Source organism: Pseudophryne corroboree, chromosome 1, assembly GCF_028390025.1.
Source record: "Pseudophryne corroboree isolate aPseCor3 chromosome 1, aPseCor3.hap2, whole genome shotgun sequence".
Lineage (NCBI taxonomy): Eukaryota > Metazoa > Chordata > Amphibia > Anura > Myobatrachidae > Pseudophryne > Pseudophryne corroboree.
The window spans coordinates 884,132,081-884,149,229 of NC_086444.1; the positions used below are offsets into that span (position 1 = coordinate 884,132,081).

The 17,149-nt window shown below is 47.8% G+C and overlaps 1 protein-coding gene across 10 annotated transcripts in view; it reads right to left on the reverse strand.

Moving 5' to 3' along the window:
- Positions 1 to 17,149, reverse strand: part of SLC4A4 (solute carrier family 4 member 4) — a 393,000-nt gene that overhangs the window by 95,638 nt on the left and 280,213 nt on the right. For all 10 annotated transcript variants that reach the window (XM_063920111.1, XM_063920108.1, XM_063920104.1 and 7 more), the window contains one exon: positions 3,952 to 4,109. In XM_063920111.1, the coding sequence (XP_063776181.1) occupies positions 3,952 to 4,109 (158 nt within the window). The remainder of the gene's footprint in view (positions 1 to 3,951; positions 4,110 to 17,149) is intronic.

Below are 17,149 nucleotides of genomic sequence, written 5' to 3' on the forward strand. Positions count from 1 at the left end.
GGAGGAGGGAAGGTAATGTAACTTTCAAAAATTGATACAGTGCCGGACCATTGACAGTTTCAGAAATACCAATAACCCTCAGATTATGACCTATTCTCAAGGCCGTCTAATTTATTCCATATCTGAAAAGTGTCTTCTCGCAGCCTAGAAGTCAAAGCTTGTTGGGATCTAATATCTTGAAAATTCACCCCCACTCTATTTTCAAGCACAGCCATAGCAGATTCAAGGTGTTTGACTTGCACAGTGACTTGTTGTATAGCCTGGGCAAACTGTGCAGCCTTGTCTTTCAGCAGAGGCTGCATAGTGTCTTTAATAGCCTGCACCATCATTGAATATGTGATAGGAGCTTCCAGCTCCGGTGATGGGAGTGCAGTGTCAACGTGGGGATGGGTCTGGGAAGGGGAGACAGCAGGTACCTGGTTGCCCGACTCTGGAGGAGTAGAGACAGCAGAAGATGAGCCAGCAGGCTTCTTGGTAAGGACAGAGGGCTGCTGTGTGAGCTGTTTGGCAGCTGCGGCAGCCATCTTGGATTTGCGGGTCTTCTCAGCCTTAGATTTATTTTTGCTGTTGGAGGGCATGCTGGGGTAGAAATATCGCTCCATAGACGTCCAAGGGGACTGCTCACTGTGGGGAGGACACTGGGCAGTGTCTGGACGCTGCTCAGTAGCGATTGAAGCTGGAGGCAGCGGTGGTGATAGCGGAGCTCTCCCTCCTCTCACATCAGCGCTGGAACCAGAAGTCACCCTAAATACTTTTATTATAACCAATAATAAACGTCTATACGGTTAGCCTTAGTTTAGCTTTTTGGGGGGGTACAGTTAGAATTCTGCATTTTCTCCTACTGGCATGAATTTTTGCAGGTAATCCCCTTTTTGCGTTCTACAATTGAATAGGCGACTTGCCGGATCACGCATACCTGCGAAAAGCCAATTTTCGCGGGAAAAAAACTGCAAAAACAGCAATTACAGTAAATTATCCGTGATTTCACCACAAATTTAATTCAGCCCTAAGAAGCAAAATTCTTAATTAAAACTGACATTTTATATGCCACTGTCAAAATAAGTGATTGTAATAAATCAAGCTAAGATTTCGATTGATTTACACAAAAAAATTGTATAGTACATTCCCATCTTTTAACCAGACATGATATTGAGTACTGTTCCCCTTAGCTTGTAGATATTATTTATAACAGCAGATGAGAGTATGATAGGTTTACACAAATAGCTGATTGCAGAATGCTGAGAGTTTCCTCTAAATATACCGCTCTCATGGGATTTACATATTGGATTTTCAGCAGATTCCGACACAAATGGTTCTCCTCACAAATGTACTTTTAATTGAATTGTTAAACTGCAGATAAAACTTGGTGCCAAAGACAACAAACAGATAATGGATTAGAAAAATATATGTATGAAAAACACAAGGCTCTATTTCCATTAGTAGCATGCATCATTGTTTTTAAATGTTATTGTTTTTACTGTGATGACTGTACAGTATCTGTCAGTGTTTAAATCCCTGCGCACATTGGTGGTCATTCCGAGTTGATCGCAGCCAGCAACTTTTTGCTGCTGCTGCTGCGATCAACTAGTACACGCCGATGGGGGAGTGTATTTTAGCTTAGCAGGGCTGCGATCGCTTGTGCAGCCCTGCTATGCTAAAAAATGTTCAAGCACAACATGACAAGCCTTGCAGCTACTTACCCTGTGCGACGATCTCTGCGATGCTGGGGCCGGCTTTGACGTCAGACATCCGACCCTCCATTCTCCTGGACATGCCTGCATTTTCTTCTCCACTCCCTGAAAACGGCTCCAAACAGTCCGGATCTGCCCAGGAACGCCTTCTTTCAGTCAATCTTCTTGCGGTCGGCTCTGCGACCGCTTTCTTTGTAAGACGCGCCGTAACCCGGCGACCCCTGTCGCCGGGCAATGCCGCGCATGCGCATTCCTGACCCATTCGCACCGCAGCGACAAACCGCTGCGTACGAACGGGTCGGAATGACCCCCATTATCTCACTGAATTCCCAAGGAAAATGCTTTTTTAAAGAAAGTCCAAGAAAATAAAACAGAAAAGAAAAAATAGAATTTTATTGTTAAAGGAATCAGGACCCTTACCAGTAATGAAACTTGCTTTATTGACATTCACAACTACAGTAATATACTGTATGCAAACCTTTCAGGACATTTTCTGCACTGATTATGCATAAGGTACAGTAAGGATGTGATTATAGAGTTAGTTTACTTGTATTTGCACCACACTTCAAGTAAAGCTATTATACTTCTGGAGTGACTTGTTTCCTAAAATAGTGTGTACATATTTAGACAAAAAATATATTTATAATTAAACGATAGACAGTATAGGCATGTAAGAGTGGAACGGGACACCATATGGTCGTCAGTGACAAGTCCGACAGGGTCAAAAGTCCAATAGGGTCAAAAGGTTGAAGGTCAAAAGTCCAACAGGGTCATAAGTCAGACAGTCAAAACGTCGACAGGGTCAAAAGGTCGACACAAATTTTCTTTTTCTTTTTTCTGATTTTTATTCCCCCCCCCCAAAATTGTTGAAATTCCCCTTGCTGGCTCGCTTCGCTCACCATGCTTCGGTCTTGGTGGCTCGCTCTGCTTCGCTTTGCTCGCCACAAGGTCACTAAAGGTAATAGCTTGTGACATGGATAGTAAATAAAATAAAAAAAGTTGTAAAAGCATGAAAAACACAAAAAAAAGCATCGTCATTTTGACAACCTTTTGACTGTCGAACTTTTGACTGTCGACCTTTTGACCCTGTCTGACTTTTGACTGTCAACCATATGGCATCGACCTTTTGACTATCTTTTAAATGTCTATTCATCAACCACCTCCCGAGTGGAACAAAACAAGACATTGTGATTATTGTAGGTTGTGACAGTCTGGTGATAGCTGCCAGACTGGGAAGGTATTTTGGGGTCCCTCTAAAATGGACCTAATTTATGTTTAAGCATTTTAGCAGCATATTAAAGCAGTAAGGGGCAACCTGAAATACTTCAAGAACCACATGTGCTGCTCTCTAAAGTTTAAATGGGCTGCACATTAACCCCAATCTTTGTAGTAAGTAGGGTTCCACACACACATACAGTATTTCTTTTTCTTCACCATTTTGTTTCCTTTTTCCTGTCTTACCTAACTTGCCATGTCCTTCAAAACCACTCTAAGGTACTCTCTACATATCCTCCAATCCCACATATATGCTCCAAATCTCCCTACAGACTTCACCACATGTCAATCTAACCGCCCTCATTCTACAACAAACCCCAACCCCTCCATGGGAGTACCAATGACCTCCCAATGCTACTTAGCAACTACTCATTAATAACTATTAGCCACTATTTAACAAGTAATTATTAATACCACTCTGAAGTACAGTATGTTTGTCAGCCTGTCACTAGAGATAAAGAAATGATGGACTAACCAGCAACATCATGCTGATTACACTGCAATAACTCCTCTGCTTGGTCCGCCTACTGTGTGTGCTCACATGATGTGGAAGCAGCTGCTGCAATCCTTTTTTTTTTATTCTGAGCTTCAATCCCAGTCTTAATTAACAGAATTCACAGTAGGGACCACTGGTGAAAAATCATCAAGACCCTGACTGGCCCTTGGTTGTCCATTAATAAATACCATGATGGTAATATTAAACAACTTATACAACAAAAAAATTCAACTTGTATCTGTGAACTAACACAAATTAACATGGTTTTACACATATATTCAGGGGCACCAAGAGGGGGTGGAGGTAATGAATACCCAGGCCGTGCTTGTTGGATGGACCTGTTGGGAGCCTGTCTCAGCTGCTGAGGTGGAACATAGCCATACCTCCCAGATTTGACCTCTCCTCTACCCTCCATTACTTGGGTCCATTCAGGTCTTGGTGGCCTGGCAAATATTTTGCCTTTCAAACATAGAAAAGAAAATCTTTTACCGTGTGGGTACAGGAACCTCTGTCAGGGAGCCGAACATAATTGCATCCTTTAGACGTACAAAAGCAATGAAAGGATTCTCCAAGAAATCAACCTCTCCAACAAGTACATTGGAGGCTTCAGCATCTCTTGGCAATTTTTTCATGAATTTGTTCTTTAGCTAAAAGATAAACAAAGGCAAATATAAGTATAGAAGTATGGATGCCAAATAAGTTACTGTTATTACACCAGCCCTATATTTTACATGCTGTAATGGGTCTTTCATAGTGTGACAACTATGAAGAGATGGTAGATGGGAGAAAATTATAACTCATGTGGACAAAGCTAGTAAATCCTCTAAATATGTGTGTACAACAACCACTCACACATATCATACCCTCCAATATTTTACACATAAAAATCGGTACAAATTAGGAAAGGGGGCATGGCCATGGAAGTCTGAAGAGACAAAAATTGGTACAGACCATAAAAAAAAGGTACTGTACCTGCCAAAAAGGTACAGTTGGAGGGTAGGACATATACAGAAAGAGCAATGGGCCTGGCTATACTGTTTTTTTACAGATGTTATGTGTGCCATTCTATAAGCAAAAGAAAGCTGAACTGATATGTGGAAAATACCTTATGACCCAACATGTGAAGTGACAAATGGTGCCACTTGTGGTTAGTGTCACCTTCTACTCAAAGTGTAATCATATGCAGACACTATGGAACAAATACATATACCTAATAACATAGGTTTCACTTCAAACACCTAGGGGTCAGGTCTATTACTGTAGGTGCAAGTTTTGTCCAGTAAGACATTCTCATGGCGAGATAATACTGTGACTTTCATTTGCAATTCAATTAGAAACCCACAATTCTTTTTGAGAATAAATTTGCATCCCCTGAGCAGGTGAAAAAGTAGGTAAAATCATTATTGTAAACTAAAAATTACAGGATACAGCACAGATCCTCTGGTATAAATAGAAGATCTTAGCCAGTAAAAAGACATGTTGATTTTCAAGGTGAATTTCTCTCAAATGCTCAAAATGGGACTAAATGATGTGGGACAGGTGATGTTCCACGGAGTCCCGGCTGGGGAACAAAGTGCTGAGAGCTGCTGAGAGCACAGCGCTGGCCAGATGTTACTACCACACACTGGGTTTGGTTGCTATGTGCAACATCCCATCTTAAATAGAACTCCCATCTTAGTATATTTAACCCTCACACTCTATTACATCCCCTCCCTATAAGTCTGTCTACTTCACAAGAAAACCCACAAGCAGGCAAAAAGCACTAGCAGCAGCCTAGTGGAGTTCCTGACCTATACCTAATTTATTCTTTTATCATACTTTATCATTTAATTTACATCTGACTGCGAAGTGAAATGTTTTACAGTGGTATGAAACAATTCAGACAAAATTATCTCCATTGTATTATATAATACCTTATTCTGCACTATTTGAAACATTGAACAGAAAGTGGGCTGTCCTACTGTGATTTACTGGTATCTAGCTAGATCAGGGATGGGGAACCTTCGGCCCTCCAGGTGTTGTTGAACTACACATCCCAACATGCCCTGCAACAGTTTTAGCATGGCCAAATAGCAAAACTGTAGCAAGGCATGATGGTATGGTAGTTCAACCACAACTGGCAGGCCAAAGGTTCCCCATCCCTGATCTAGATAGAGACTAAAGGTTTTTGAGATTATTAAGCATTGTGTGAATACAGCTGCATCATAAACACACACATACCATATACTGACTAACTGACTCATGCTGTTTGCTGTTACAATCAGGTGTGCTGGTCAGTATATTTATTGTTGGAAACAAAAAGTACATTTATCACACATTTAGAGATTATGGCACTGGAATATCTATAATGGGTGCAGTGTATGCGGTGCACGCCGAACACCTTGAACCCATTTTTTCAATACTTACCCTCCGGAGTCCCATGTCAGCAGCAGTGATATCCAGAATCCACTGATAAATGGTACGGCGGCCATTTTACTGGCATTTTGCGTATGTGCTGTAAGACAATCACCGGAAAAATGACCTGCACATGCACACAAGACTCTGGGCTTGAGCAAGGGTCTCCTAGTGACCATAATGCCCAGAGTCTTTTGTTCTGCAGGCTAAAGAGGATGGGGACAGATGGAGACTGCACACGGGCCTCCTCCTCTCTTGATGCACCTCTGGATTATGGTGAAGGTGTATTAAACCTTGGAGAGAGAGTAAAAGCGGAGAGAGATAAAGGGGGAGATGTACTAAGCCATGGAGAGTGATAAATTGGCGTGAGATAAAGTACCAACCTTTCAGCACCTAACTGTCACTTGAGACTGTATCTAAAAAATGGCAGGAGCTGATTGGTTAGTACTTTATCTCTTTCCACTTTATCTATCGCCAAGGCTCAGTACATCTGCCCAAAAGTATCAACCAACTAGCTCCTGTTATTTTTTTAACACAGCCCGTAACGTAGCAGTTAGGAGCTGATTGCAGGGCCGTCTTTTTGTATGGGCTCAATGGGCTCTTGCCCAAGGGCCCCAGGAGTATAAGGGCCCTAGACTGATAGCTGAGGGTCCCCTCTTTCCAGGGGTACCAGATTTTTAAAATCGGACCTGGGGAACCAGAGATATCTGACTTCAAATCAGTGGTCCCCATCTGAGCCTGTTAATTGCTCTTCCCAGACACATAACTCAGGTTCTGTCTTACTTAGAATTTGTCTGGGACTCTCCCCTTTCGGTTGACACTATCAGCCTGTCTCTACTATGCCCAGAACCAGAGATATCAGCCTTCAAGTAGCTGGACCCTGCTGCAGCTCCGCAAGCCTGGGATGCGGTTTTATAGATTTATCTAAGGATTGCTGTGGCTCCTGAACTCTAATCCCCAATTCCCCAGTACCCCCTGGAAGGTGGGAATCTCTAGTTTTTATCCCATTGAAAGCTAAGTAATCTATTTCCTGGAACTAGAGATAACTACAGTCAGGCAAGCTGCCCTCCCTCTGGAAAATGATGAATACTAAGCCCACTCCACTATCCAACCCTCCCCTGTGTATTAGGCATCCCTACCACCCTGTAAGTCATGTACCGGGGACCCTTCAATCAGCCCAATGCCTCCTTCTAGAGTTTAGTGTTCCTCCTCCTGCTCCATCTCCCACCATCTGTGCAGTTAAGGAGCAATTATCAACAATTACTACTCCAGGTCCTACATGCTGAGAAGATAAAACACCCCCTACTGCCTGCGGGACATTAAAAGCTGCCGCTGATAGAACCCCCCACCCCTACCGCTGGAGAATAAGTAGGGGCCCCAGTACATTGCTTTGCCCAGGGGCCTACACTGCTGTTAAGACGGCCCTGGCTGATTGGTCAGTACTTTATCTCTCTCCATTTTATCTCTCTCCATGCTTCATAGTTCTTCCCCTTCATTCCTATTTTATCACTTATTCAATGTTATTAAGAAGGAAAATGATGCCTGAGATATATAAATCTGAATCCAATATTAAGTTATTTAGCTAGTAATTAAATAAAATAGCAAATACCTGTGTCATTTCACTTTAGCAGAGCACATTTACACAGGTGTCCCAGGATGCCAGCACAATGCAAACAGAGACTATGGAGAACATTAACCAAAGATATGAAATGTATTCATTTTAGTGATGAGCGGATTCGGTTTTACTCGGTTTTACTCGGTTCTCAAAACCGAATCTTATTGGCTCACTGATGTCACGTGTTTTGGATAGCCAATAAGATTCGGTTTTGAGAACCGAGTAAAACCGAGTAAAACCGAATCCGCTCATCACTAATTTCATTTACGGTCCAGTTGCTGACTGCTTTTTTCTGTGATTTAGAAAATAATTTTGCATACAGAACTGAAAACATAGTAATATGTCAGGGGTAAATGTAAAAGCCTGCGAGTTGCAGGCAGGAGTAAGATTTTAGCAATTTAGCAGGAAGATTTAAAAAAAGCAATAAATAAAATTATTGACACTTTAAATTAAGCATCTACAGTAAATCAGTGGTAGCCAACCCTGGTCCTCGAGAGCTACCAACAGTTCATGTTTTCCAGCTCACCTAGCAGGTGCACAGGTGCCATCATTACTCACTGACACATTTTAAAAGATCCACATTTGGAGCTAATTACGTCACTTGTGATTCTGTGAGGAGACCTGCAAAACGTGAACTGTTGGTAGCTCTCGAGAACCAGGGTTGGCTACCCCTGCTCTAAATCAACTAAATCTTGTGGCTGCCTGCATCTCGCAGACTATTACTTTGTCCCCTTTTTGATTTCCTAAAGATATCCTTAAAGCACAATACATTTCTAGGCCTAATATTTACAAATTAGCTCCAATCTTTAGTTTCATTAAAAAAGAAATAATAATAATAATAATAATAATAATAACAATAATAATTATTATTATTATTATAGAATAGTATTACTTTAAAGTGTTACTGGTAGAGGTCTATGAAAAGAGTGAAGTATTGTAATTCAACGGGGTAAATTTACTAAAATGGGAGTTCTATTTAACATGGGCTGTTGCCCATAGCAACCAACCAGATTCGAGAAGGTACTAGATAAATGAGAAGTAGAATCTGTTTGGTTGCTATAGGAAACATGCCATCTTAAATAGAACTCCCATCTTAGTAAATTTACCCCACTATGTTTCACTTTTAACCAGTTGGAGAACGAACTGACAGAATAGGAGAGGAGTGGGTTAAACCTCAGCTAGTCTGGGGGCAGGACGGTAAGGCATTATGGGAATATTATTGTTAGCCAATAGGAATGAATGTTGGGGGTAGGTGGAATGGGTTCTTAAGCCTGAGAAAGGGGCTGGGTCAGCCTCTTCTGCTTTTGTCGTGGTAAGGGTGAGTGCTCTTCCCCCCTTTTTTGTCTCTTGCTGTGCTACTGGTAGTAGTAGGTCTCCATCTTTGTATTGGAGTGCTGCTGCTGTGCCTTTGTGCTGCGTACTGCCCCCTCTGTCCCCATTGCCTGGGTTTATATTGTGGCCTGCCATGCCCCGTCCCTGCCGCTCCTCTGCCCCCCCTGCCCGCTACCTTGATTCGGCTCCTGCACGGGAGCCGGCGTCCGATGCCAGTGGCCGGAGCGCGCTGCTCTCGGCCGGGATGGGGCCTGCTGGCGCTGCTGCGGGAGCCCGTTCTCGGGCGCACGCGGCGGCGCGCCCTTCTGCTTCTTCGCCGACTAGGCCGCGGCCGCCGGGGGATCCCTCCGATGCGGCTGCGGCTGGCGAGGGGCAGGGCGGCGGCCGGCGGTGGTCTGAAGCGGGCAACCGGCGGGAGGTGCCCGCTGGAGGGCCCGCTTGTGTGGATTCCGCGCCGGCTGCTGCGGCGCGGGGACACGCGTCCGCGCGTTCCCGGCGCCCTCCACCGCTGAGAGTCATCGGAGGCTCCCCGGAATATGAGGGGATGGCCTCCGTTGCTGTGAGGCCCTCGGACGGCGGCTCGTACACGGGCCGTCCCGAAGGGCAGGCGCTTCCCTTATCGCGCGCGCGCCCGTGGGGCTGCTGGACTCCCCAGGCGTTCTCCCCACTCTTGCGGGGGAGGCTCCCGGGGGCCTGTGGTAGTGTCGACACGGGGCCAGAGGGGGGGGTGATGTTTGGAGGCGGAGGTCAGCGGGTTCTCGCAGTGGGCAGGGCCAGTGGGGGCTGGGGCGGCGCTTTGGCTCGCGGTGCACTGCAAGAGGGAACGGGGGTTCTTAGGGCGGCTAGTGCCGGCCCTAGGCGGGACCGGCCTGGGCGGCGCGCCGGCGCGGTTGGGCCCAATCCTGCTTCGGGGGACCTCTGGAGCTACGGCTGCGGCTCCGGGTCCCTCTGCCGTTTCAACGGCACTGTCGGCCATGACGGCGGCATTCGCGCCGCTTTTGTCGACTTTGTCCCCGGGTGGCGTTTCTTTGGTTCCCGCTTCGGTCGACGCGGCCATTCTCCCGGGTGTTTCTGACCCCGCCATGGCGCAGTTCCTGCAGGCGTGTCGCAGTCTGGGCTCCGCCGCTGCGTTGCTGGGTAGCGCTACCCCTTCGCCCGCAGGGGCGTCTGCTTTCATTCCCGCCAGGGGGGCTCCGGCTCCAGGGGCGGTTGTCCCTTCTTTTTCAGGTGCGGATCCGGATAGCGATCAGGAGGAGGAGCCAGTCGTAGCCGAGGTTTCGCCTTCCGGAAGCGGGCCCGCCGGTGAGTGGGACGCCGATACTGTTGCTATGTCGCTGGGGTCCTCTTCTTCCTCGTGCGGCAGTACGTCGAGTAAATCTTCTTCCTCTTCTTCGTCGTGCCAGTCTGCGGTTAGTAGCACCGCTAAGGCTAGGAAGAGGGCTATCAAGTACGCGCGGCATGAGGCGCGGCACCGGGATAAGCGGTCTCGGAAGAGTAGTAGCAGTTCTCGCCGGGAAAGGAGGAGGCGTAATTTGCCGGGCGTTGTTCGCTGCGAGTACACGGCAGTCTTGCGGGGATTGCTGGAGAGTTGCAGGAGGAAGATTAGACGGGGGGAATACATCGACCTTTTTACGTTGACAGAGGACACCAAGAGGGAAGGTAAGGAAGCGCTCGCGAAGGGCGGTATTGGTGCGGAGGCCTTCCGCTCGTATGACAACTGGTTGGCGGGTTTCTGTGTCTTCGCGGCGTGCTACTTGGAGGATCGCCCTGATGAACACATGAACGTCATCAGGTATATTCACCTCGTGCATGACATGTAGCGTCAGTCTAAGGACGATTCGTGGCTGCAGTACGACAAGCAGTTCCGTCAGAAGCACGATTGCCTACACGTCATTGACTTTGGATGCAAAGACGTGGAGGTATGGCTTAGGGTCACGCGAACGCAGGATGTGAAGATGGTGGCAAAGGGGGCGTCGGTGGCGCAGGCCGCAACGGCGAGTCAGTTTTGACCAGCGGTTGAGGGTCCGCCACGCTGCCCTTGGACAGCGGCCCGTTCTCCGCAGCAGACGCCGGCGAAGGGGAAGTGTTTCGCGTTCAACAATGCCACGTGCCCCCTTGGGCAACGGTGTCGTTTTCGACACCTTTGCTTGCGTTGTAACGGATCCCACCCTGCTTCCAATTGTTTCCACGGGGGGAGACCAGGCGCCAGGGCGGCCGCTGGCCCAACCGGAAAAGCAACGGGTGGGCTTGCCGCTAGTTAGGGCGCCGACCCCGGTTCGTTTGGGGGCCATGCTAAAATGGTTAGGATGGTACCCTTACACAGACAATGCAAGATTTCTGCGGGAGGGTTTTGCGTCGGGTTTTCGTTTGCCTGTGGTGGGGGATGTTTTAGTTTGGGCCGTCAGGAACCTGCAGTCTGCCCGGGATTTCCCTGACGTGCTAAGAGGTAAAGTGGTACAGGAGGTTCGCCTAGGGAGAATGGCGGGCCCCTTTGCGCTGCCGCCTATCAAGGATTTGATTATCTATCCGGTGGGGGTGGTGCCCAAAAAGGCTCCGGGTAAGTTTCGGCTCATTGAGCATTTGTCTTATCCATCCGGGTCCTCGGTGAATGATGCCATTTTGCCAGAATATTGTTCGGTGGTGTATCAGTCCTTTGAGGATGCTCTGGGCTTGGTCCGGGAGTGTGGCCCTGGGGCCCTCTTGGCTAAGCTGGATGTTGAATCGGCTTTTCGCTTGCTCCCTTTGCACCCGGAGTCGTTTCGATTCATGGGTCTCCGCGTCGGGGGGGAATACTTCATTGACAAGTGTCTGCCGATGGGGTGTTCCGTTTCGTGTGCCTTTTTCGAAAAGTTCAGCACCTTTTTGCATTGGTGTGTGGAGTTTTCTTGCGGAGGTACCGGGATTGCACATTACCTGGATGATTTTTTGTGCATGGGGCCCGCGCATTCTCCTCGCTGTGGTTTCCTGCTGTTCTCGCTGCGCGCGTTGCTTAGGCATTTTGGCGTCCAGGTGGCCGAGGATAAGACGGAGGGGCCCTTCTCTTGCTTGTCCTTTTTAGGTATCGAGATCGATACGGTCGCGGGGGCATGCCGGCTGCCTCAGGACAAGGTCGTGCAGCTTCGGGAGTCCATTGTGCAATGCTCGGGACGAAGGAAGGTTACTTTGCGGGAGGCGCAATCCCTCTTAGGTCGCTTGAACTTTGCCTGTCGGGTGATTCCCATGGGCAGGGTTTTTTGCCGGAAGTTGGAGCGGTCTACGGCCGGGGTGTCCAGGCCGCACCATTTTGTCCGTTTCTCGGCAGAGATTAGGCAGGACCTCGCTATGTGGGTTTCGTTCCTGGCGGATTTCAATGGTGTACGGATCTGAAAGGCCCCGCTCGTTGATAGTTTCGAATTGCAGTTGTTTACAGATGCGGCGCGCTCCTCAGGGTTCGGTTGTTACCTGGACGGGGCTTGGTGCGCGGCCTCTTGGCCCGAGTCTTGGGCGAGGGAGGGGCTGACCGGCGACCTGTTGTTGCTGGAGCTCTTTGCCATCATGGTGGCCTTAGAAGTTTGGGGGGAGCGGCTGCGCGATCGCAGTATTCTCTTCCGTTGCGATAACTTGGGGGTCGTGCACGCGGTTAACAACCAAAGGGCTAAGGCCCTGCGGGTCCTCCGGGTGCTGTCACGGCTCATGCTAACCTGTTTGCGCTGCAATATTCTGTTTCGGGCGCAACACGTCCCCGGGGTAGATAATGGGATCGCCGATGCTTTGTCCAGGGGGCAGTGGGATAGGTTCCATTTGTTGGCCCCGGAGGCTGATTCAGTAGGTTTGCCCTGCCCTTCTTATGTTTGGCAGGTCATCATGGTGGATTGGAAGGACTAGCAGAGCTGTCTTTGGCTCCGTCCACTCTCGCTGGATACCGTAGGGCCTGGAAGGAGTGGGAAGACTTTTCCCGTGACAAAGGGCCTAGAGGTAAGAGGGGTCAGAGCTTGTTGCTAGACTTCGTTTGGCAACTCTTCGTAACGGGGAGATCGAGGGCCGTGGTGTCTCGATACCTCGCCGGGATATCCTTTTATTCTAAATTGAAGGGTATGCCGGATTTTACGAAGGGTTTCCTGCTGGCAAGGGCGCTTCGAGGTTGGGCGCGTTCGGCTCCGGTGCCTCCCGATGGCCGACGCCCTATTGATGCGTCCCTGCTTTCTTCCCTCTTAGGGGCGGTGGCGGGGGTGGCGGACTCCCGTTTTGAAACGCTCCTGTTTCAGCTGGCCTTTTCCATGGCGTTCCATGGTGCATTGAGGGTTTCTGAGCTGGTTGCGGCTTCTAAGAAAACCGAGGCCTTTATGCGGCGCGCGGATGTTATTGTGGGTGGGGGGTCCGTGCTGTGCAGGCTGTGCCGCTCAAAAACTGATCAGATGGGTAGAGGGCATTGGCTCACTTTGACACCATCGGGTGGTGGGGACGGTTGTCCGGTGGCATTGGCTGGTCGGTATGCGGAGGTCAGGCCCTCGTCTGAGGGGTCTTGGCTCCTGCATTACGACGGGTCGCCATTGACGAAGTACCAGTTTACATGGATGATGCGGCGCTGCCTGTCGAGTTTGGGCCTCTCGCCTAGGGACTTTGGTTCCCATTCCTTTAGAATAGGGGCCGCCACTTCCGCAGCATCTGCAGGGCGCGCCGTGGACAAAATTAAGGCTTTGGGCCGCTGGAAGTCGGCGGCTTATAAGCGTTACATTCGGCCCGTTGTTGCGTAGGCGAGTTTGTTCTACTAACATGTTGTTTGTGTTACTGCATTGTGTGTTTCAGTTCAGTGTGTTCGTACTGTATTGTTTGTCTCCCCTGTCCTCCCTACTCGGATGGCTAGCTACTCGCCACTGCTGGCAGTGGGGGTCTGGAGTGCTTCGCGATTTTTTGCCTGAACTGACGGACTGATTTGGCTTAATTTATTCAATTCAGCTAATTGGCATCTAATTACAAGTTCCTCAGCAGGTTTTTACGTTTCACCTCCAGCCGAGTTATTCTGTGTTCCCCCCAAACCTCCCCACCACCACCTCCCAGCTCTAACCTCCCCCCCCCCCTTTTTTTTGTTATTTTGTTTTTTCCTTTTGTGTCTTTCTGTTGCTTCGATTGGCCTGAAGCTTGTTCAAGAGGAAAGTTATAGTCCTCTATTCAAATTTTTTCTTTTTGGCAGATCCTCGTTCTGATAGTTGGTTCCTGTTCTGGGCTGGGTTTGGTTTTACCTCACATATTCACATTTGTTTATCTGTTTTTTCCCCTTTAGGTTGGCGGGTGGATGTGTGTGATGTGTGGGTGATTGGCCATTCCTATGTTTATTGGGCAGCCAAATTTTTGGCTGCGGACGGGGCTCCTTGCTTTGTGGGCTCGGATGATGTGCGGTGGATAGGTGTGCGTGGTATGCTTTGGCATGACCTGAAAGCGAAGCTTATGGAGCAGGTTCGGCGGTTTGGCATCCCCAAACTGTTGGTGATTCACTTAGGAGGAAACGACCTAGGTAGGAGGAAGGCAGTGAATCTTCGATTGGCCATTATTCAGGATCTGCAAGTGATTTCTGACGCTTGGCCAGGCTGTAGGCTTATCTGGTCTTGTATGGTGCCGTGGTTGTGTTGGCGTGGAGTGGTGAATGGTCGAGCGATTGATGTGGCTCGCCGGAAGGTGAATGCCGCGGTGGCTAAGTTTGTGGTGGCCCATGGCGGTGCTGTGGTTTGGCATCAGCGGATCAAGTTTCGGCACTTCTATTTGTTTAGACCGGATGGTGTGCACTTGACAGGACAGGGACTATCTATATTTTTGGAGGATCTGTTTTCGGTGGTTGGTTCGGTAGGTTAGGGGTATGGTGGCGGTGCGTAGTTCTGTAGAACAGAACTTCGCTGTTGGCGGGAAAGAACGGCAAGTTAACATTTGTTGGATTAAAGAGTGAATTGGAGGTCATTTGGTTGTTGATTTTAGGTGCGCTCTCCTTCGCTGACTGGTTTTACATCTGCTGGACCGCCTTCACGGGTGGCAGCCTCATCACTTTCACGGGTGGGTAGTCAGGATGGAGGTTGAGCGGATACATATTTGTGTGTTGGAAGGTTTACGTAAGTTCTGTTTTATAAGATAGTTATCTATGGGATAGGGTTGTTTAGCCGTTCTTTCTGGCCACCATACTTTAATTATTCACAGTTAATAGTTCACTTAAATAAATAGCTAACAATTTCTGCCAAATTCAAGTCTCCGTGTCTTTATTTATTATAGTTAAGTGTTAAGATGTTATGGTTTATTTTTTACGGACAATCCTCAGACTATATGAGGTTTATGATGATGTGAAATTTCGGGTTTCAAAATGCAGGAAGTTTGAATATAGAATATTTAATACACACGTATACCTCCAGGCGCGTAGGGAGGGTGGCTCCGGTGGAGCTCAAGCTCCTAAAATATAGGAAGGCGCACCGCAGCCCGACTCCGCTGGCACCTACGTCCTGGCCGCACGCAGTTCACAGGTCACAGCTGTTCAATAACAACGTGAGCTGCTTCCTCCCTCCGCGCTCCCAAGTCCCGAGTTGTGCGTGTGACATCATGATGCCATAGCGCATGGGCAATGGGAGAAGACGCTGGAGAGGAGACTTGGAGAGAGGAGCTGCGTGTCTGAACACACCGCAGCAAAGAGCAGTAAAAACAAAAGAAAATTGTTGAAAAGAGGTGCGTTCTTGCTGCACAGCTGTGCCTGCCTGCCTGCTACTATTTGATGTAATATAAGTTTTATAAAATATATATGTGTGTGTGTGTGTGTGTGTGTGTGTATATATATATATATATATATATAATATATACGGTGTGTTAGTTCTGGCACTCGTTATTTTCAAGTGTAACATAAGAGGGGGGCGCCAAAGCATACCCATGCTCAGGGCACAATGGCATCTAGCTACACCTCTGTGTACCTCCCAAACATCCCGTTTTTTGAGGGACATCCCACTATTTGGGCACTGTCCTGCTGTCCCACCCAGGAGCCACAGGGTCTCGTGGGAAGTCAGGAGGTTGGGGACACAATAACCAAGGTTTTCTAAGGCAAGCTCAGGGAGAACAGAAACCTCCCGTGATGCAGCAGAACAGGATGAAGGTGAATGGATGCGCGCATCCATTTAGTGCAAAATCATTGTATCTGGGCACACTGGATATGTATATCTGCAGATCAAAGTTCCAGTGTGTCTCCAATGAATAGGGTTGTGCCACGAGTGTTCTGTTCTGGGCATGCCCAGCAAAGCTTCATAGCAATTATCATGTGCCCTGTGCTAGCAAGCCCTATGCCTATGCACATATGATTAAAGAGAAGGTCTGTGTTAGGAATGGATGTGCTATTATCACAGGATGCAGTCAAAATTCCAGCTGTCGGATTACCGGCATTCAGGAGGCCGGTGGCAGAATCCCGACAGCCAGTGAAATACCAACAGCCGGAATCCCGATCACTGCCAGGTATTCCCACTCGGTTGGTGGGTCCACGCCACCAACTGAGTGTGAATATAACCTGTGGCGAGCAAAGGAGCTACCAGGCCTGAAGCGTGGCAAGCGGAGCAGATCCGCGTCGCTGCCGTGTATCCGACAGACGGGATGCTGCTATTGGTATACTGACAGATGGCATTCCATCTGCCGGTAATACATATGTATTCCACGGTTGTAGTTTCTTATTGTGTCTTCTGCTCACTCATCAGCAATTAAAAAGATGAACAATAACTTCCACAACTAGCTAATAGTGGGGCAGATGTATTAAGACTGGAGAAGAGATAAAGAAGTGATAAAGCAGTGATAAGTGCAAGATGATAACGCACCAGCCAGTCAGCTCCTGTGATTTTTCAAAACCGTAATGATTGGCTGGGGCGTTACCACTTGCGCTTACCACTGCTTTATCACTTCTTTATCTCTTCTTCAGATTAATACATCTACCCGAGCGTACCTTAAAGTACTCTGAGCAAAGCTACAAGAGTGAGTGAAGCAATGGATATCGAAAACTGATGAAGCCTAACTGCTATTTCAGTAACACAAAGGACTTGTGCACACAGCAATTTGCCTGTTGAGTAATAAAGAGTCCCTGGAAAGTATTTCGCAATGTTGGCATCTGTGCAATTTCTGCTATGCAATTTTACTATCATGTGTTAATAAATGATTGAGAACAATATCTTTTTTCTTATTGTTCTGGCAGAATTCTGGCTATAAGTCATAAAATAGAATTGTATTGATAGATCTTAACCCTAGCTTTTTCTTACACATTAATAGGCTTACTGAGCCTTTCACATAAACAATACAGTTCAGCAAAGAAGGATCGCAAACAAATTGCAGCTGAACACAACACATTACTTGAATGATAAATGAAGG